The sequence below is a fragment of the Ceratotherium simum genome, chromosome 37, assembly GCF_057802395.1.
Source record: "Ceratotherium simum simum isolate JZ-2026a chromosome 37, ASM5780239v1, whole genome shotgun sequence".
Lineage (NCBI taxonomy): Eukaryota > Metazoa > Chordata > Mammalia > Perissodactyla > Rhinocerotidae > Ceratotherium > Ceratotherium simum.
The window spans coordinates 27814641-27837015 of NC_141936.1; the positions used below are offsets into that span (position 1 = coordinate 27814641).

Sequence of the window (22375 nt, forward strand, 5' to 3'; positions counted from 1 at the left end):
ATGTTTGAGCAAGGTGTTTTCCTCACTGTACACAGAAGGAGGTGAACTGGTCATTATCTCAGACTCTCTTCTACTCTATGTGTCTGTGATCATGGAAGAAGATTCCAAGCACATTTTAAAAACAAACTAACAATCCATGGATTAAGCTTCTATTTAAACTATTAGTTCTGACACGGAGCACCTATAATATCAGGTGTGTAAACAACCCAAAGGGAACATTAGGAGGGGAGAGGGAGTCTCCTGAATGGCCATTACAAAAATTAGCTGTCTGGGTAATGGAGGTAACTCAGATAATGGTTCGGAAGAAAATAATAAAGACCTGGGAGATGATATAGATGCCTTCTCTCTTTTAAAAGTCAGAAAGAATGAGACCCAAGAAGATGAGATCAAGATTTTTTGATCTATCAGAAAGAGGCAACGTTTAGCCCCAATTGGTAGATGCTCATTGGAGAGACAGAGCTTTCTCAGAATAATATTCTGTCAATTACAGGCCAGCAGCTATTCAACAAAAGGCAGCTACAGCCACACTGGAGATGAAGCTAATACAGCAGGTCCATCGACGTGAAGTCAGTCTGACATTCAAACCAGAGAATCCTCTTTATTTGATTAGAAAATAATCCTTAAAGTAAGGAAAGTATAGGACAAGGTTTATAACCTTTTCCATTTATTACTTCAAATGAGATTATATCTAATTATATGTCACAGAGTCATAATGTTTAAGCCGGAAGAGACTTAATGGCAATCTGTTATTCTCATTAAGAATTAAAATGTGGGAAGTATGGTATGATTCCATGACCTGTGCAAAGTCACCCAGCTAGTGAACAGCAGAGCTGGTGCTGGAACCCAGGACAGAAGTCCCGTATCCAGAGCCTGGATAAAAGGGGAGGGGGAAGTTAAGCTGCTCCAGAGGATAGAAAATTCTAAAATTTTCTCTAACCCCTTTCGCAGATGAGAAACGCTAGAGTGTGTATGAGCGCCACCTAGTGGATAAACTGAAACAATGTGGTCGCGTGTTCAGAAGAGAAGGAGCCCGGACAGCTCAGTCTGTAGGAACAGTGGAATCGCCCTCTGAAACAGAGAGATCCCAAACTGCATGCTCTGCCTCGTCTGCTTGGCCCTTTTCAATTCCATACACCTTCCCCACTTCCCACAGACCCCGCAGTAGTGGGGTGATGCTGGATGCCCTCTCTTATTTCTCACCTTTTCTTCCTGTAGCCATTGCCCCAGACTCTTGGTAGCCAGCCAGTGGTGGTAGTCATCGCTATAATTCAGCACCAGCAGCCCCGCAACCTGGAAAGACAGGCCGTCGTTATAAAGGGGTGGCCGCAAAACGTTATCCAACTCTTGTGACTTAAGAGTGAGTCAGTTTGCATTTTTTTAAAAAAAAAGCTTTATTATATCCACTGATAGAGGCTTAAGGTTTTGAGACAAGAAAAAAAAGATCAACACTTTTCTCTTAAAATATATAATTATTACGTTAATTATCACGTGGAGGAACAGCCTTACCTGGTTTGCCAAATCCTGAAACTAAGTGAGGTCCTCCTCTCTGGCACCCTGTATTTTTCCTCTACAGCATTTATCTATAATCTAATTTATAATTACTGTTTAATGTACATGAATAATAAAATAATTTTTTAATCTACATTCAAAGGAGGCTGAGAAATTTGGGAAAATTGTGACCAATAGAGCTAAACTAAGTGATCACTCCAAGTCATTCAAAAATGGAGTGGTGAATTTGGAGTGTAAATTTTTCAATTGTTTATATGGCCCACATTCCTAAGATAGTATCCAAATTGACCTTGAATAGGAAATTCTAATGTGTTCACTTTTAGACTGGCATATAAACTCTCTTTTATTCATCTCCCAAAAAGGATAAGGTTAAAAGGTAAATAGTTGATACAGAGTTGATTACCAAAATCCTTTTAAAAGATGATTCATGACCAATTTCTTGTAGCATAGTTATTTGGACTTATAACAACATTTTTCCAAATGAAGCCAAGTTTCATCCAAGGCATTAAAACAAATCCAACGTGCACTGAGAAATGACTCAAAATACTGTCATGATAAAGATTATTTTCAGACACCTCGGATTGAGGTTGAGAACGTGAATTTAGTAGTTTATACTACAGTACTGAGGGAGAAACTTCGCCCAGCCTAGATTCTTAAAATGAATCAACTATACCCCCTCAAATTGAGGCTTTTTAAATAGTTGTCACGGGTACTACCTTAATTCCATCAGACTCCAAGTATTTGCTAAGTCCAAGTTCATCCAGTGCAGCAGTGTCAGGGACACCTCCGTTCCCAATAATAGGATTGGCCATGGCGAGAATCTGTCCCCTGTAGGCGGGGTCAGTGAGAGCTTCTGGGTACCTGGGTAAAGACGACAAAAAATTACCAACCAAAAAATGTATAAAACTGCAATCTACATCCATGCTCTTAATTATTGAACCCTTGAAAATTAGAGAACATGAGATTAAAATCCTACAAGCCTGTCTCTTGATTTTAGCAAACCTGGGGAAATTTGACAATAGAATATGGAAATTTATCTCACGATATGATAAGAATAGAAAAACTGACTCAAGTAGTAAAGCACATTCTCATATAATTTTCATTCCCTCAGTTTCTTAAATGTTTTGATTCCTTAAAAAAATTACTTCAGGGCCGGCCCCGTGGCTTAGCGGTTAAGTGCTCGCGCTCCGCTACTGGCAGCCCAGGTTCAGATCCCGGGCGCGCACCGACGCATGGCTTCTCCGGCCATGCTGAGGCCACGTCCCACGTACAGCGACTGGAAGGATGTGCAACAATGACATACAACTATCTACAGGGGCTTTGGGGAAAAAAAGGAGGAGGATTGGCAATAGATGTTAGCTCAGAGCTGGTCTTCCTCAGCAAAAAGAGGAGGATTAGTATGGATGTTAGCTCGGGGCTGAACTTCCTCACAAATAAAAATTAAAAAAAAATCTAAAACACTGAAAAAAAAATTACTTCAGAGGGTGTTAATTTTTAAGATATTGCTCTATACAAAGTTTGCAAATACCCTGAAAATGCCCCCAGCCTACGAGTGAGTCCAAACTGATATTTACTGTTGAGGGTGGTGACTTCACCAACATATTAACTGTCAAAATTGTAAAGATTTTTTAAAGTCTTTTAGGATACTGACAAGTATCCTGATTATGTCAGTGGTGGTTGCATGGGTGTACACGTTTACTAAAATTTTTTGAACATTTAAAACACTGCATTAATTTCTGTAAAAGAAATACTTAATAAAGTTGATTTCTTTAATTATTTTTTTACTGAGTCAACAGTGGTTTATAACATTACATAAATTTCGGGTGTACATCATTATATTTCAGTTTCTGTGTAGACTACATCATGTTCACCACCCAATGTGCCCTTTTACTCCTTCAATCAAAAGTTGATTTTAAAAATATTTTAGTTTTAGAAAGAGGGATATTTTTGAGAGTTATTATCAACAGAAAAAAAATCAATTCCAGAAAAATTGCCTGAAACATTTTTGACTTTTAAATTAAAAGATTCCAAACAATTATTTTAAAGTACTGATATGGAATTAGGGAGAAATGCAGGAGGGCTTTATTTTAAAGTTTGGAGAGGGAAAAGATAAGAATACAGGTATTCTTATTTTTATTATATATATATTTATTATATGCATATTTATTACATATATTATATATTATACACATGTTTATTGTATATACAAATTATACACAAAATTCTTAATAAGAAACATTATTCCCATAAACACCAGGAGCTCTCTATGGCTATTCCATGCATTGGAATACATTGCAATGTGGTTTTTTTCCTTCTTGTTACATTTTCACTTTCTGCAGAAAGTGTTAGACCAACCCTTTCTTGTGGATTACTACTGAAAGTGAATTTAGGTGCTGAGGGGACAGAATCCACAACCTTGAAACCAACAAAGATCTGCTCAGGTGGTAGTCAACATAAATTCCTCAACCCCATCCAGACTCTCTCCTCCCAGAACCACCTTTGTCAACAGAATACTTAGTCTTTCAGCTCAGCAAGCCCCACGGTGACTGAGATGCTGTGATATTTATCCACACCTCCACCAGCTAATTTCTCAGATGCCTCTCACCTGTCAGGAGCTGATAATTTTTTAACCAAGGTTACGCACAATATAAAGGCATTTCTTGAAGATGAAAAACAAAATAACCCCCTTAATTATCAACCATCTTCTGAGCCACGCAATGAATGAAAGCAGCATTTCTCAATGAAAAATAGGGTCTGTAGACTAATCTTATTAATGAATGCCTTTTTCCACATCAAAAAACATCTTTAATTAATTTAATTTTATTTTCCTTTCTTCTTTCTCTCCATAAAAGAACTGGCTGTTCCCTTTAAACATATGTTTACAATACTCTCTCCAGTAAATGAATAAACACAGCTTGTCCTCAAGAACTGCAGTGTTGGGAGAAAATTAATCCATCAGGCCCTGTTTGACTTTTGTGATGTGACAAGATTTATTACCCGTAATCTATCACAGAGAAGAAAACTCCAGTGCCCTCCATCATTCCGATCTATATTAAACAGTTGTTTGTTGGCAGGTATATTAACACAGCTAGTAATTAGTGCTGTCGAAAAGCTTAAATAATTGCCTGGTAAAGCAAAACTTTGCAAACAGGTTTCCTGCACTGTAATTTAATGGTCTCACCAGTGGAACTATTTTTAAAACCATCTAATATTCTTCATTTCAAACAGAGAGCCAAGAGTTTAGAGAAGAATGTACATTAATAATATAATGGAAGTTTGGTAAATCAATATCTTCAATGTCAGTTAACCCAGTGTCTCTTTGTCTTTATAAGGCTAACTAAATTTGCCTAAAGAATTTATCAAACATTTTATAGTTTAGACTATTGAATCTCTAATGGAAGCCATCTAGTCATCCTTTTAAGACTCATAATTTTTTTAAATCGCCAACTGTAAATTACTATCGAATCCAGTCCCCTCGCTTTTTGTATATAGAAACTAGGATTCAGAGAGGTTAAATGATTTTCTCAATATCACATGATCAGTTATCCTTAGAGCTGAGACCAGAATGTCAGTCTCCTGGTTCCCAAATGAACAAACATTTGTTGGCTAGATAAGAAGAGCTATCTGATCTCTGTAGCAGCTCTTCTCTTCATTGCTGTACATCTATTAGCAGATCTTAAATACTAAGTTGAGTCCCAATTGATAAATTTTGAAAATATCAAATGTACGTACCTGCTCTCCCATTTATTACTTTAGGACAGTAAATGTATGTGTTACTTCACCTTTCTTGTTAGAGTGCAAAATTATGTGAAATACCTAAGGACTTTCTTAGCTCCTTAAAGTAGTTCATATTAGATGTGCAAAGTTGATTCTTAACTTCACTAATGGAATGGCACTAGAGTGTGCTACCCGTTCTTTTCCCTGCTCCAATTTTCACCTTAATCAGATCCACATCTCTCCTTACAGAAGCCATTTGATAATCTCACGTAACCTGTGTGCTTGCACTCTAAGTTTCTAGAATTAATTTTCTTCTGTGTTTTCAGGGGAACACCAGTGTCTGTGTTCTCTTTCATTTACAGCAGCAGAGAGGACTTTGTGTCTTTGCGTCTTTTCAGGGATGGCTGGAGTAGGCTACGTACAGACACGGTGCAAATTCAGGACAATATGTAGTCTTACGATGATGCGGCGACTTCAACTTCCCACTGTGAGCAAGATCATGCAGTTATTCCTCTACACTGAGGAAGAACAAAGCCTCGGAATAGAAGCATCACTCACCCTCCCAGGCCAGTATTAAAAACCACTTCACCAGCAACGGAGATTGGATGGCCGAAGGAGTAACCTTTCATCTTGGTTCCATCTTCCAGGACGATGTGCGCTGTCTGTGCCTAGGGAAAGAAATTCGTGAATCTTAGCAGAATACAAAATAGGAAGCACAACCAGTTGAAAAAAAAATCCAAAGGTAGAATACACAAACTTATTAATTCAATGCACAGCATATTTGATGAAATCACGCTGCCTGGGTTTGGAGCTGCTCTCCTGTTGTCACTTTTCTTCAAAGGCATGGCTTTTGTCACTGGTGGGTGTTTTGTTTTGCTTGAAAGAGGAACTGAAGCATGTGGATACATTGTCTGTTCTAAGTCTACTTGTAGAGTTATTGACAATCCAGAAACACTTCAATTTAGCTGAAATGCTATGTGTCTATCTTTTCCCCCTTAATATTCCCAAGCTTTGCTCAAATATGGCTTTAAGGGCAGTTCAAGAGCTTGCAAAAATGTGGTACCATACAGCTCATCATCTCTCTGAGGTTTAGAGCCAGAAGGAATCTTCAAGCTTATCTATCAAATTGTGTTCCACAGAGCCCTGGCCTTTGATGGAGTGGTCCCAAGGGCTGCCCCCTCCACACCAACTTTATGGTCATAAAGAAGTGGAAACTTTATCACTCTATTAATACTGATACAAAAACAAGCACTGTGGAATATCTAAAAATATACCATATTTTGCTTTTAGTAGAGTTACTCATACCCACGTCTGGTTCTCTCTTTAGACTACAAGGCATTCTGAATATGATTACTTAACCATACTAATCTTTGAACCAGCTTCTATAAAATTCTTGACTAAGAAGAGGGACAATTAGAGAAACTTATCTAAGAAGCAGGCATCATCCACTCCTCAAAAATACTGTAAATTCTCTTGTTGAAACAACTTAGGTCTAACTCTAAATTTCCATAAAATTCAAGGGTGAGAGAAACAAGTTAAACCACACTTTGGGGCACAAAACCTAGACTCTGTCAGAAATTCTATAGGACAAAATAATTAGAACATAATAAACTGTAAAGAAAAAATCTTTGCAATAATTGAGGAAATTTGGATAATAAATTGATATTTATTATAGTTGGTGTTATATTTTTAAAGATTTAAGATGGCATTGTGGTTATATTTTTAAGAGTCATTATTTCAAAGCTATACACTGAAATACATAAGGGTAAAATAGTATGATATCTGAGATTTGCTTCAAAATAAGCAGGGGTTATGAGGAATGGGTAGGGATATAGAGGAAACCAATCTGGCCATGAGCTGACGTTCTTGAAGTAGGGAGATCATTGCACTGTTCTCTCTGCCAGGGTTAAGTGCAGCCATTAAAGATAGAAACATACTAATTCTCTGCTTTCCTTCCCTTACATTTTTAGGACTGGGCGCACAGTGTCTAAGCCTTTTGTATCCTGCCGCCCCCCTCCACTCTCACACACACACACACACGCACGCTAACCTTGTATACACCAGGAGCTCAATAAGTGATTTCTTTCTAGATCTCTTCAAAAGTACTCTGTGCTCTGTGTTTCTGTGCTCCTCTAGCTTTATACCGTGCACTCAGCTTTTCAAGTGCTGAAGTGAAAAACCTCGTTATTTTTCTAGAGTAATCTCTGCAAAAATACGATGCCTCCTTTGGGTGCAAAGTACACAAGACTCTTGACACTGGAATGAGCGCCCTTCAGTGTAAAATACTGTTTGATTATCTTGAAACCAATATACCACGTTCCCAAATACAGTTTACATGTGAGTGTGCATACACATTGACTTATATTTACACACAAAACTATTTTAGTATTTCCTATTAAATTGATACATTTAAGATACACCTCTCAACAGGTGAGTTTATTTTTTTTTTAATTAGAGGTAGAACGCATGGATTTCAAGTTTGTATTTCCGAGAAACATCGGATACAGTGCTGTACTACACATTTTGTATGTGTCTTTGTGAGTGTGTGTCGATGGGCAGAGTTAGCCAAAAGAATGTTGACCTTTACTTGGCTTATCAAATAATCTTTGAGGTAAAGTTTTGTTTTATCTATAGCCTTGGAACCAGTGTTGGAGATCTCAAGCTTGACACTTAGTCTTTAAATAGTTATGGTTTATCTTCTCAGCCGCTAACTGAAGAAGCTTTTGGAATTATTCAGCGCAAAGCAAATCACGGTAAGTAATTAATGTAAGATGAGCGATGACAACATTTCCTGGGCAGAGATCAGTTTCACACACAAGTTCTGAGTTCTGCTTCTGTACCCAGCAAATCACTTTTGCATGTCGCATCTTCTAACAACATGATTTTCTTATTTTACATTTTATTTTAATTTGTCAACTATTGTTTATTTATAATTCAACACAGAGGTTGATGACTTTAGGAAGTAAGTGCAATAACGTTCAGTGTATTTCCAGAGATTACTACCAGCTAATCAAATGTCTATGGTGATGGTTCTCAGTGGGAGTATGTTTATCGGGAAAATTCCCCAGGTATCTCTGACATGTTTCACTAGGTGAAAACCTTTGGTCCGAGCAATGGAAATTTACTGTCAGAAAATATTTTCTACAGAAAATATTATTTCCTGTTCTTGAGGAAGTCATGTGTAACCTACATGCTTCCACAAAATGGAAGGAAGGAAGGAAACGTTTTCTTAAATAACATGTAACTTTGTTAGAACCTAAAATAACTGTACTTAGGTGGCAAAACGTGTGTGAACTGCAAATTTCAATTATTTTCTATATACCAGTTTATCTACCCTACTCTGAGGCATACCTGCCTAAAATATCACCTGTTTATATTTTACTTTTTCTTTTCTCCATCCTCATTTAAGAATTTCAAATTGTCTGATTTTTTGGGTTAGCACCATCTAATTATTTTAAAGAAAGGTAAAAATTAACATAAGCAAATCTGACTCTTGTTAGCCTGTTCCTACAATTCTATTTGATATTTTTCTTCCTGTCTCCATGGAACTAGTTTTCTACTTTGCTTTCCATCTTTTAAAGACAGATTAGAGGAGACATTTACTGTTGCCTGAAATAGTCCCTGATATTGTGTTCAATATGTCTCTTTGCTCCTTTAATTATATTTTTGGTTCTTTTTGGCAGCTTTTATAGATCTTCCAATCCTCTTTGCCACCACACGTTATATTGTTTCAAGGATTCCATTTATTGCCTATAGTATCCTTTATATTCCACTTAACTACATCGACCTCCGATGAGTTTAAAACGCTGAGTGCCGATTGACTATCTGTGAATTGATGGAGGAACTCTGAACAAAGAGCTGCTATTTGGCCTCCCCTCTTCTATCTAACATTCCTCAAATGCTATTTCATCACAACGAGTCCAAAAGAAATCACCTTGTTACCATCGTTAAGATTTTTAGTAGCCTTAGTCCTAGCAGAAAGTCCACAGGCTAGGAATTAGACTATCACATTATATGATAATTTAGGTGCCGACTGCCAGAGCGCTTTGGTACTTTGAATGCTGAAGGTACAAAGGAAACCTTAATGAAGTCTGTACACTCACAGGATGTCAGAAATAGTAACTGAAGGATCTATAAATAGGAGTTCTACAAAATACATGACCTCTGTCTTGGCATGGTCCCTACGTGTTTAATGAAAATGTATGTGCCAATAAGACAGTTTAGACCTTCAAGTCACAACATCATTAAGCTCCTACTATTTGCCAAGTACCATGCAAGGCTCTGGAAATACATGGATAAATGCCCCAAGTTCCCCCATTTGGTAAAGGGCTAGATATGCTAAAATAGAAGAAACCTCGAGAAGGTTATCACTGAAGCATCTAGAGATACAAAGATATCATCCTTTCCTTTGGGAGATTGCTCTTTAATAAAAGAATTTACCCTTTCTTTCCCATTCATGCTTTAAGTAATAAAAATAAACATTTTAAAAAGGAAATTCATGTCAAATTTTGAATTTAAAGTCCAAAATTTAAAGATTCCTTCAAGTCTTTGCTCAAATGTCATCCATCTTCTTGGCAAGATTGACCCGTCTACTTAAAATTACAATATGCCCCCCATGCCAGCCCTCTGTCTCCTTAGTCTGCCCTTTCTTCATAGCACTCATCGCCTTCTAACATATCATCCAGTGTCGTATTTAAGATATCTGTCTTATCCCACTCAAAAGTGAACTTCACGTGGGCAGAGTATTGGGTCTGCTTCATTCACTGGTGTACCCACCTCCAGCGCCAACATCAGTGCCTGGCACAGAGCAGACAATCATTTAATTTTTGTTGGATGAATACAGAATCATTGAGTGTCAGTCTGAAGAAAATAACATAAAAATACACTGAAAAACATTATTATACACTCAGTTTTTTGTTTGTTCTAGATATGAATTTTAAAATAACCAAATACCTGTTTTGAATTGCCATTTCATTATGTTTAACTAACAGTTCCTTTCTGCAATATCTTAAATTTAGTCTCATAATGTTGGAGATATTATGGTGGGAAAAAGATGTGAATGGCATTGAGGGAGAAAGGGGCGAAAAAGAGAAAGATCAATGGGTGGTTACACCGGGATTTGCATATTGAGTATGCTGTTCATGAGTGTTCAATTCATATTATGCAGCATTAAGAAAAATATCATGGTAATTCAAAACAAAAGTTTCATTTATATCAATTTACTAGGTATTTCACATGAAAGAGGCCAACAGTGCTTGAATTACTATAATAAGCTGTTTCATTCCTTATTTCACTTTGCAAATACAGACAAACAATGAGAAAGCTCTCCTTACCCAGTGTATTCTAAAATATAGGAGTATGGGAAGAAAATCTTGTATTCTTCTATTTAGTTTTAGAATAGCTTATATAAGCAAATCTTGAAGAAAAATTATTTTACATTTATCATATTATGCTCACATATTTTTGCCATAGTACATTCAAGTAAAAGGTCTAAGTTGAATTCAAATAGATCAAAAGTTATTTTGAACACTGAAAGCTATTTACTTTTTTCTTTCTTTTTTTTTTTTTTTTGGTGAGGAAGATTAGCCCTGAGCTAACTTCCGCTGCCAATCCTCCTCTTTTTGCTGAGGAAGATTGGTCCTGGGCTAACATCTGCGCCCATCTTCCTCTATTTTATACGTGGGACGCCTGCCATAGCATGGCTTGATAAGCGGTGCGTATGTCCACGCCTGGGATCCGAACCTGCGAACCCCGAGCTGCCGAAGCAGAACATGCGAACTTAACCACTACACCACCAGGCCAGTGCCCAAAGCTACTTACTTTTTAATCACCAAAATTAGCTGAAAAACAGGTACTATAATTCACCTTGCTCAATTTGAAATTTGAGTCTAACTTGCTGCTGCCCACCTCTTATAGGGCAATAAAAGCAAGCAACAAGTCTAAGGTGAGTCTAATCTGACTCCCTCTTGGTGGAATTGAGAAGGATTTTAGGCTGCTTTGCTCTCACTAGACCTGGAGAACAACTGTTCTCTTTCCAAACTACAAATACTTAGATGAGCATTATTCATAGATGGCTACTTTGGTTTATTTCCTTTGCTTTTTCTTTTTTTCCTTGACCTGGGATAAACAGGCTCAATTCTGTTAATATGTTCTTACAGCTCTTCATTTTACTTTTCCCCCTCTGGATCTTTCACTAATATTCCAACAAATTTCTTAGTAAAACCTTCATGTAAATTAAATTCCAGGTGTGACAGGATCCACTTAGTGGACTAATTTTAATTGAGTACTCATTTTCATCATAGTATAATTCTTCATCACTAATTAAATGCATATAAAATTATAAGAATATTCTTCAAATCTCAAGATCACAGCCAATAAAAAACTCTAACTCTTAATTCATTATCTAATTTAGATTTAAGTGCCTCAAAGTCAAAGGACTAGTTAGATGTTGTTTTTACCTTTTATTCATATTGACTCAACCAAATGGACAATAAAATGCTGAACTATAACAAAAAGGTTTCGGGTTGTATCTAGTCTTTGGGTTGAACAAATTGAACAAATTCAGGTTATATTCCAGTCTGTAAATGGTCTTCAGCTTAGCAGTTAAGAGATATTTAAACTGCTTTTATTAATGAAATGTAAATCAATCCTTTTTTTCTACTCAATGTTATTTATCAACCCAAATATACACAGTCCACTAAAGGTAACAAGGAGAAAAACTTTACCACAGGGGCAGCAGAACATGAAGCTTCTATCTGGAAATCTCATTTCAATGAGGCATTGTTTTTGGCAAATGCTTAGATCACAGATATTGAGAGAGAAAACAACTATCCATTTGGAAATATATGTATATATATAACTCTATTCCCTAAATAACTATTACCCAAATTTGCTTATATACTCATAATCTAAATTGGAAACCAGTTCAGAAAGATATTTTAGGATAAGAGTAGGATATAATTTTCCATTCAACCTCGGGAGGAATTATTTTAAGTACAGAGAGGGCAGACTTCTGGAGAAAAGCAGCAAGAGCAGATGCTTTGGAGAAAGAAAAACATTCATGGACCACAGCCAATCACTTCTACCCTGCCCCATCCAGTCCACGCATAGCCCTATCCATTAGGGACTGTTTGAAATTGGGCTCTGGGGAATGGGAGGGAAGAAGAGGGAGTATAAATGAGGTTGGGCTGGAGAGGGCAATTCTGATCATCTCGTCCACCTTTGGCCCTCTGGCTTTCTCATTCCCTGCCATACCCTGCCTGGTAAAACATGGATGTCACTAGTTTTTTGGTTTGTTTCTTCATTTATTTGCTTAGTTTTGGTTTTAGTTTTATACTCTTGATCAATTATTTTGTGTTAAAGGTCAATTCTGCAGATGTCTTTGGAGACTTTGTCAGAAAAACAAGCCTCGAAGAGCTACGAGGCTTAATGACTTAGGTATGCCCAAGATCTTACCCTCATTCCTTCTCTCTCTCCTTTCACCCAGCCACCACCCCACTGATCATCTTTGTACATTAGCCAAACAAGCAGTGAAAGACTTGTCCCTTCCAAAATTAAGGTTAAACAAAATTGGCATTTATAATGTACTGCCCTATGTCCAAGTATATGACTAATTTCTCCAATAAGATTATAGGCAACACAAGACGACGTCAAGGACAGAGACCCTGCCCAGCATCGGGCACATAGTGGGTGATGGGGAAGCCATTTTACTCTCTCTGAATTCAGACCTTGGTCCATAAAGTTAACTTTCATGGACTTTGGAAAGGCTGTTTAATGCCTGGTCCACAAGGGAGAGGTAACAGGAGCGATTGATGACTCTGGGAAATGGAATTGAGCAAAACTGGCTCAGCCCTTCTTAACTCTCTTTTCAAAGAAATCTGTTCTCAGTGGTACATCAGGGCCGGAGACATGCAGTTGTTACTGAATACATTCGACTCAGGGACTGCAAGTTCTAAGCTAGTTTGGTTACAGATCTAGGCAATGTTTCCCAAATAGCTTTAACAGTAATAAAGCTAATATTCAGATCTCTATCTGTTTGAATACTATGTCTTATTTCTCAATTGATTTTAAATTTAGAGGTTGAGGAGAAGATGTGATTCATTATCACCCCTCAAATCCTACCAGCAGTAGATACCCAGCAAATACTGATTGGTTCAATGAATGAATGAATGAATGACTGGCTACCAGGGGCCAAAGATGCTGCGTAATTTTACTTCTATTTCTTTGGGACATAACTGGCTTGCAATTTGCAATCCTGCCCTGCTCCAGCCATATTTTAAATATTCTTAGGCTCTGCTCACAAGGGTGAGAGGCAATGGGCAATTTATAGCTATATGTAATTCTGTCTGATTTGTTTCCTGGGAAACAAGGTAAGGGAATAAAGAACACCTGCTCCAGTAGTATTTTCTCTCGCATATCCCACGAAGTGGAGATGGAAGTGGGTACAGCAATTCCTTTTCATAAAGCCATTACACCATAATTAAGCTTTATTCACTTTAGTAAAATTACTTTAGTCAGATAGTCTACTAACTGTTTAGCAGAGTACTGCTAGATGATTAAATAATGAATTCAGTAAAAGAGGGAAAGTTACGACAGAAAAAAATATAAGCGTATGCTCTCCTTTCCCACACCCATCTTCCCCATTATTTCTTTTAGTACTGAAAATATTAAACATTTATTTTTCACTTTATATTTGATATAATTTTTACTCTTAACCACATTTTAAGTTCTTAATTCATTTGTTTTATTTTGGGTCGAACTCTTTTCTAAAACGTAGATTTCTAGTTCGATATTTTTCTAATAGCAGTTAGTCTTACAAATCTTTCAAAATCAAAGACGTTAAGTCTAATCGTAAGATATTGGAGTTTCAGTCTCTCTCTCTTTGGCATCTTTTCCTAGCGTCTCTTGGGAGTGACAACTTTCAAATCACATGTGGTCCTACAGGCTAGACAACAAAGTTACTTAAATAGTTAGCTACTTAAATAGAATTAAAAATAATTCCACATGCATCGATGAGAATGCAAAATGGTGCAGCCAACATGGAAAACAGTATGGAGATTCCTCAAAAAAAATAAAACTGAGACTACCATATGATCCAGCAATCCTACTTCTAGATATTTATCCAAAGAATTGAAATCAGGATCTCAAAGAGATATTCACACTCCAATGCTTACTGAAGCACTATTCACGACAGCCAAGATGTGGAAACAACTTAAATGTCCATCAACGGATGAATGGGTAAAGAAAATGTGGCATATACATAGAGTGGAATATCACTCAGTTTTAAAAAAGGAAGGAAATCCTGCCACATATGACAATATGGATGAACCTTGAGGACATTATGCCAAGTGAAATAAGCCAGTCACAGAAGGACAAATACTGCATGATTTCACTTATATGAGGTGTTTAAAATGGTTAAACTCATAGAATCAGAGAGAATCGTAGTTGCCAGGGACTAGGGAAAGGGGAAAATAGGGAGTTGCTAATCAACAGACATAAAGTCTCATTTGTTCAAGATGAATAAATTCCAGTGATCTGCTCTACAACATTGTCCCTATAGTTAACAAGATTGTATTGTACACTTAAAATTTGTTGAGAGTGGATCTCATGTTGTGTTCTTACCACAATAAAATAGCTCCACCTTGTCACATATTATCCAATAATTCATAATGACGAGTAATAACATAAATAGTCATCTATTTGTTTCTAGAATTAACTCACATTACATCAAATTTTAGCCCCAAGAGAAAACCCCCATTATCACTTACTATTGCCTCCTAATTGTACCCCTCCCTTCAATCCCTCCCTGATTCTACCCATCCTACACTATGCAGTTAAGGCCATCTTCCTTAAACATTTTTTAGATGACACTAATCTTTAAACTCCTCAATTAACATTCAAAGTCCCTTCACTTGGCCCAGCCTCTGTACGTAATCCCTTACTATGGGACTCTCCACCTCTCTATGTCAGTTCTTTATGCATAAATATCTTCCTCTTTCCCTGTTTACATCCTGCTTCTCCTTCCTAATCCTGATTATGATATGCCCTCAAAGATCCCCCAAGTCGGGATTAACTACCGAATTTCTTGCGTTCTCACTGCATTCAGTGTGCACCATCTGTGTGTTACCTTGTATTCTAATTGCTTAAGTTTTGCTTCCACCCTACTAGACTGTGACTTCTGGAACAGAAAGCCCAATGCCTGATCCAACTTTGCATCCTCACAGAAGTCGTTCACACAGTAATGTGGTCACTGCATACGTGGTGAACGCATAGAAATACGGGCCATCGTGTGAGGTTAGGATGCTGTTCATATGCTGACACCATGGTGTTTCAAAACAATACTTTGATGCCCACTGGCTTCTAGTTTTTGTTTTCTGTGGGTTTTTTGGGGTTTTTTTTTTTTTTTTGGTTTTTTGCTAATTTTTACCTTCTCCTCTTGAAAGCAAGAACAGATATCCCACACAGGTATAGTTCATACTAAAGGATGGAAGACAAAAGTGAAGAATGAATTGCAGCTGGGTGACAACCGTTGCCGAATAAGCACCCCCAGGTTTCCATACCATCTAGGTGTTGTGCAGCCAGTGTCTTCAGAAGAAGAGTCTAGAAGATGACTTATCATCTTCATTCCTTGGGTTTCCTAATGAACTGTTTCCATTATTAATATTAATAATTATCTTAGGTTAACAAAAATCTAATCCTCCATCCTGGGAAAAAGGAATAAAATTGGATTGAGCATGCATAACCCAATCATTCTCTTTTCTCCCTTTACTTTTCATCCTCAGTGGTAAATTTATTTCTTTTAATTCACTGATGAAGTCTCATACTTATAATTACATTAATTAATTACGTCTCTATACCAAATTCCCAAATAGTTTACAACTAATAATTAGCCCATTTTTATCCCTCTCTAAAAAAACTGAGGCTGCTATATTTTATTGGTATTGTTGCTGAGGTTTACATATAGTGCTGTTACATACTTGTCACTCAGTAAATATTTGTATAATTAATTTTGAGAATAGTGACTAAAGAAAACATGTATACTTCAGTTTTTCTCTAGTTTGAGGCCATATGTTAAAGCACCTCCCATTTTGTATTTTTTTGTTTTTTGTTTTTTTAATTCTGGAATAATCCTTGTATTTGAAAAAAAATAAAACATTAACATTTCTTAAGTATGCCTGATAGAAGTAGATTGACCCATCACTGTCTTATTTCTACCCTTTGGCTTTTCTTTAATGAGACCCTGTTAAGACATAAACTAGATTGCATACATAATTATCTATGCTTATTAAATTCTAAAGCAGTTGCACAAATAAATTGTGTATATAGATTTGAATGATAAATTCCTTCTGTTCTGAGAAAAATATCTTATTTCAAATAGAATCATGAAACTATATTGGAAAAATATGTTTAAGAGCACGTTGCCTTTACTGAGAACTCCACCCTGATCCCCTCCTTAAGATGTCATTAGTAATAGATAACACGAATGTGCTGGACACTGTCTCTAAAGCTATCAATGGATTTTCTCCTCTAATCCTCCCCAAAAACACTGAGGTAGGTAAGATTCAGCTCTCCATTTTACAGTTGAGCTAACTGAGGCTTATAGTAGTCAAAATCATTCCACTAGTAAATGGAGGAGTAGTGGTTTCTGAACCTAATCAGTATGACTTGGAATCCACAATCCTCCACCACTCTACCATATTCTTTCCCTTGGAGCCAACATGTAGAAAATTTCAGCATACATTGAGTTATGTATTACCCCTTTTACTTTTTCTAAGCTTAGTTATATTTCTGCTTTCCCCTTTTTTAAATGGAGATAAAAAGCAATCCAATTGTGAACTCTACTTAAGTTTATTTCTAAGAACTTTAATTCAAAACTGCCATGGATAAGCTGCAACATGCCCAGGTCAACCAAGAATCACCTATCTGTACATCTGTAAACTGTCAGAGTGGAACGTCAAGTCATTGATTATATCCTGTAGTTTGAGGAGAACCAACAAGTTTTGAGAACTTTTCACATTGACTCCAGGTCCTTGAGTTCTCAAGCTCTCAAGACTGTTAGGACCACAAATGCTATGGAGGAGATGCACCTCTCGGCTCCCCTCCAGGAAGGACCTGCTGCCCTGCCCCGAGGATTGAGGTGGGTGGACAGTCACCAGCTATCGGTCCCTTCAGAGTCCACCTCCGCTGCAGAGGGCGGCCCTGCCTCATGCCCCTCCTGGAGTAGCCCATGCCCACACTGGTGACCGAGCCCAGCAGGGACATAAAGGCCCAGGCCCAACACAGAAAACTCCAGTAGGCAAGAGCTCCCTATCAGGTTGACTGAGGCTTTGTCACACCTGTATCACAGTTTACTTCCTCTCTGCCCAGTCCCGTTTCCTGAACCTCCCCTCCACCGAAGTTGATCTCATAAATATCTACTCCCCGGACACCATCTCAGTGTCTGCTTCCAGAGAACCCAACTCATGATAGACGCTTAAACCAAATGAATCTGGATAAGAATCCAAAGGCTTCGGAGAGCCTCAAGAAAGGAAGTTCTGCTGTTTATGGGGTTTCCACCTCAGAAACTACTCGCTAGAACACTGCAGGACATGTGAATGGTTTCCTTTCTTCACGTATCCCTAAGACATAAGAATTAGCCCAAACTTCAAGCGAATTTGACACAGCACCTAGAGGTCAGTCAAAGTCCTTAGGCCAAAGCTGAGGGCACCCCCAAGTTGTTCAATGTTCAAGAGTGGACATTCACTTTTTGGGGGCCACTAAGCACAAGTTCAGCACGCAACTGCCTAAAATAAAATTCACACACACACACCCATCCAGAGGGAGAAAGCAATTTCTCTATACCTTCTAAAAAGCTCTTGATTGACCTTGAGCCAACGTTTAAATTGTATCTGCAAATATTAACATTATCTCCACCTCTTCAGAATTATATTTTTCTCCCATTCATGTAATTATATTTGCAAAACATAAAAACCAGCCCTGCAGCCGAAAGAAATAAGCCAAGGGTCTGTAATCAATATGGATAGTAAGGCAAGTGCACAAAAACTAGTCTATCCTCATAGTGTGGCTTCTTTTAGCCTGGAGCATACAGATATTGTGGATCTGGGAGCCAGTCAGGTTATAAAATAAGTAGTCAAAAATTGTGTTTCCTGGTGACTTTACATGATTTTGAGGATTAAAGATTGAAATTCATAGTCTCCATGTCCTAGTAATACTAAATGTTACTTTTGTTTGCAAATTTATAGGAGGAACATCAATAAGATTGTAGCTTTTCCCACACATAATATTTAAATGGGCTAAAACTGAATTTTCCTGTCTATATGCCATTACTCCATTTTTAATCTTTTATTTTATAATTTTATTTTTCACTAAATTACACAAATATCTATATGATCCCTATTTTTATATTACTTTTCAAATGGGCATTTTAACAAACTGGGTAATCTTTGGATATTGTGCTTTCTGGTATTTGTAAAACCTGGGGATTCTTTCACAAATCCTAAATAATTTTTGATGCGAATACATGTTTGTGAAGAGGGTTGTATATAAGTAGAAATTCCAATAAATTCTCTATTTATTTGTTAGTTTGCTGTGGATGTTGATATTGTTATTTTATCACGTCTTAAAATATTTTATTTTTTCAATGACACTTCAAGAATGTGATACTGCGAGTAGATCTGACATTTTCTCTAAACATCTCTCTCTTTAGGGCTGAAATTTTTCCTTAAAATTAAAATTCATTGTAAACCAACATTGATGGGTCTGTTTTTATTTCCCAGTAAGATGATTGATTAACTTTGTGGGACCACAAATGAATGACCAGAATTTTACACTCTAATTCAGTTTGAGATCAGGTTTAAAAGGGTAGATGTTTTAAAGCATTTCTAGGTAAGAACAATGCAGCAACTATTAATGGAAGTCACACAGCTAAATTTCCCTTCCAAAAGCTTTGAAAGTGTGTCCCTGGTGCTACGCTGAATTGATTTAGAGAGCTCAGTCCTAGGAAGTCACAGTCAAAATTCAAACATAATCTATAATTTAACCTATAAAAGTTTTGAAATGGCCTCATCTTTACTGCTATTGTTAGTCTTTTCCTTTGCAGTCAGTGTTATGTTATTAAAAATCATCCTCTCGTTCATTTATGGTTCCACCTCACAGCATCACTCTGGGCTAATTTTGAGAATATTGATTCTCTACTTTGAACCAGTTTTCTTTGGATCCTTTGGTTCAAGATGCCAGAAACAAGTCAAAAGGAGACTTTTCTTGCAGTCTAAAATTGCTTACGGTGAACACCTACCTCGTTAGACTTCTGCATACGAGGAGCTTACAGGACTACACGAGAAAGAATCAAATCGAAAATTGAAGAACAGCATGTTTTGTTACAAACACATGACAATATTTTGATTGAAGTGGAAGAAATACGTCAACTAAACAGCATTACCCTAAAATATTATATTTATAAGATTACTTATGGGCACATAAACAAAGAATCCTTATTGATTCTTTGATTTAGACAACCTCAAATGCAACCCAAAAAAAAGGGAAAAAGGAAAGGAAAAGAAAAGAAAAATCTGTTCTGTATTGAGATAAAGTGCAGTACATAAACAGACTCTTGAGTAAGCAATAAAATTACATCAGCAGAAACTACTTAGAGCATTCTGAAGCCAGGTTAAACAACAATAATGGCTTCAGATATATCAGCACAATAACAAAAAGCCAAATTAAAAAGATCCATGTGGGGCCGGCCCGGTGGCGTAGTGGTTAAGTTCACACACTCTCCTTCAGCGGCCTGGGGTTCGCAGGTTGGGATCCCGGGCATGGACCAACACACTGCTTATCAGGCCATGCTGTGTCAGGTGTCCCACATATAAAGTAGAGGAAGATGGGCATGGATGTTAGCCCAGGGCCAGTCTTCCTCAGCAAAGAAGAGGAGGATTGGCAACAGGTGTTAGCTCAGGGCTAATCTTCCTCACCAAAAGAAAAAATAAAAAAGATCCATGTGGGATTTGAGGCCTAATTAAAATTCTAACCAGATTTGCTACATATATGTTTCACATTGTATACAAAAAAACAAACATCCATGTGTCCTCACATTTACTACATCACTTACCCATCTGTGAAATGGGAAGAACAGCATTGTTTCCTCCCCTAGGTGTGAGAAGCCACCAGTAAAATGTTCTGTGTGTAAAGCCTCAAGCCAATTTGCAATAAGTTCCATGAAAGATTTGAATATAAAACATTACAGCTACAATAATGCCCTTAAGCTAGTAGTGGAAATGAAAATGATTTACTCTGGGAATCTGACTGTATCGCTGTTAAATAATTTGTCTATGTAAATTATTTGCATATCAGAAAGAGCAGAAGCCCCATGTGTTTATTTCCATTTTCACCAAGGCCTAAAGTGATATAATATATTTAATTTCTGTCTTAGCTGATGTTTCTTAACTATTAGTTCACATCGGCACTCATCCTCTTAGGAATAAAATAAATCTGAACCACGCTTTGGAAAGCAGGAAGCTTAAAGCCAGACTTTATTTCAGTTTATTATTGCATAGATAATATGGTAAAAAATCTTGAAGTGTTCTTTATTGGTAAATGAAATCTTATTTTTCATTCTTGGAGTTACATTATCAAAATATGGATACTTGAAATTCAGAATTACAGCACAATTTGCTATGTCTAGAATATTTAATGAGACTTCTCTGCAGTTACAATGCCCGACACTTCAGGGTTTCCAAGTACTGTAACAGCAGTAATCAATTAAGCCTTACGACACCCTAAGTTAATAGCCTTACAACATTCTAAGTTAATATTAAGTCATCTGCCTTTGGTTAAACATAAGCCAATGTTGGGGAAAAAAATCACAAGGTTAATTTACTTGAATACTTCTATGTTCTGGAAATTTATAAACAAATGAGTCAAATTCATAAGTAATTTTTATTCTAGTTAAGTTTCTCATTATAAATAAAATATAGCATTTAGAAAAATTGCATTACAAAATACATTCATAAAGTGTAGATTTATTAACAAGCACTTAATGGGCATCTGCTATGTGGTAAATTGTTCCGAATCTGGGAGGGCTCTCCAATATTGTAAGCTAATTTTTAGTTTATAGCAATAAAGTAATATGGTCTTATATTTAGGTCTACATCACAGAAGAAACTTATTCAATAAAATACTTAGTGATATAGCAATCCTATTGATTCACTTGTAGAAACTTCACATTAGCCAATAATCTCCCCATGAAATTTAAAAGATGAATATATGGCATTTATTAAGTTGAATAAAAAGAAAAAGAATAGAGGAGCCTTGAAAATATTTTCATGATTTGAATTCATTTAGACCAGATGAAGAAAATCCAGCATAAGCTAGAGATTGCTAGGGCTGAGGAGTCCAACACCAAGTCTGACCCTGGCCCATGTAGCTTCCTTCATCCTTGGTCATTGTAAAGACCCTAGGTAATACTGGTCAGTCACATCAAGGACATTCAGTCTTGCACAGCAAATTCCTGAAGCTTTGAATTGAACTCTGGTCTGACCATCGCTTAGGAGATATTGAAACTCTACTACACCTCCAACCTTTGGTACAAGTGGGAAATATGGAGAAAGTCTCATGCAGATGTGAGAGCAGAGGAGTGTTCTCTATTTCCACAGCAGTAGGACCTAAATTGGCCTTTAAACCATCAGTAAGTCTGGCTAAGCGGGGTCAAATAGAAACTCAAGGTGCCATCAGCAGGAGAGAGTATCCTGAGACCAAGACACATGCCAGTTTTCTCTGCATTCCCCCAACCAGAAATCTTAGCTTCTGGCCCAGGGCTGGGGCTAGAGTGAAGTGAGTGAGGAGACTAGGGCGCAAGGTCAAAGGATCCACCATGGCCCTGGTAGTGAGAGCCTCCTCCAATGTCGCACCTTGAGTGTCTCGCTCGCCCCACCTAGTCTAGGCCCTGTTCAACTATAGCTTTTTTAAAGTTTTTATGGCAAGAAGCTCAAAAGATCAAGGCACCATTAATGACAAACAAATGAGTCTATACTTTAGAAAGGGGGATATAAAAAGTGGAGTACACAAACAAAAATGTTCAAAAGAGAGGCCACCTCCCAGTTAAAGAAATATTGTCCACCAATAACATATAAAGGTGCTGATCATCCAAACTAAT

The 22375-nt window shown here is 37.1% G+C and overlaps 1 protein-coding gene across 1 annotated transcript in view; it reads right to left on the minus strand.

The window, feature by feature from the left end:
- The window catches only part of CPS1 (carbamoyl-phosphate synthase 1), a 129556-nt gene that overhangs the window by 102938 nt on the left and 4243 nt on the right, over positions 1 to 22375 (minus strand). Inside the window, exons 2-4 of the mRNA XM_004427511.3 lie at positions 5785 to 5894; positions 2226 to 2370; positions 1201 to 1290 (exon numbers count right to left, since the gene is read on the minus strand). Coding sequence (XP_004427568.1) covers positions 1201 to 1290; positions 2226 to 2370; positions 5785 to 5894 — 345 coding nt within the window. The remainder of the gene's footprint in view (positions 1 to 1200; positions 1291 to 2225; positions 2371 to 5784; positions 5895 to 22375) is intronic.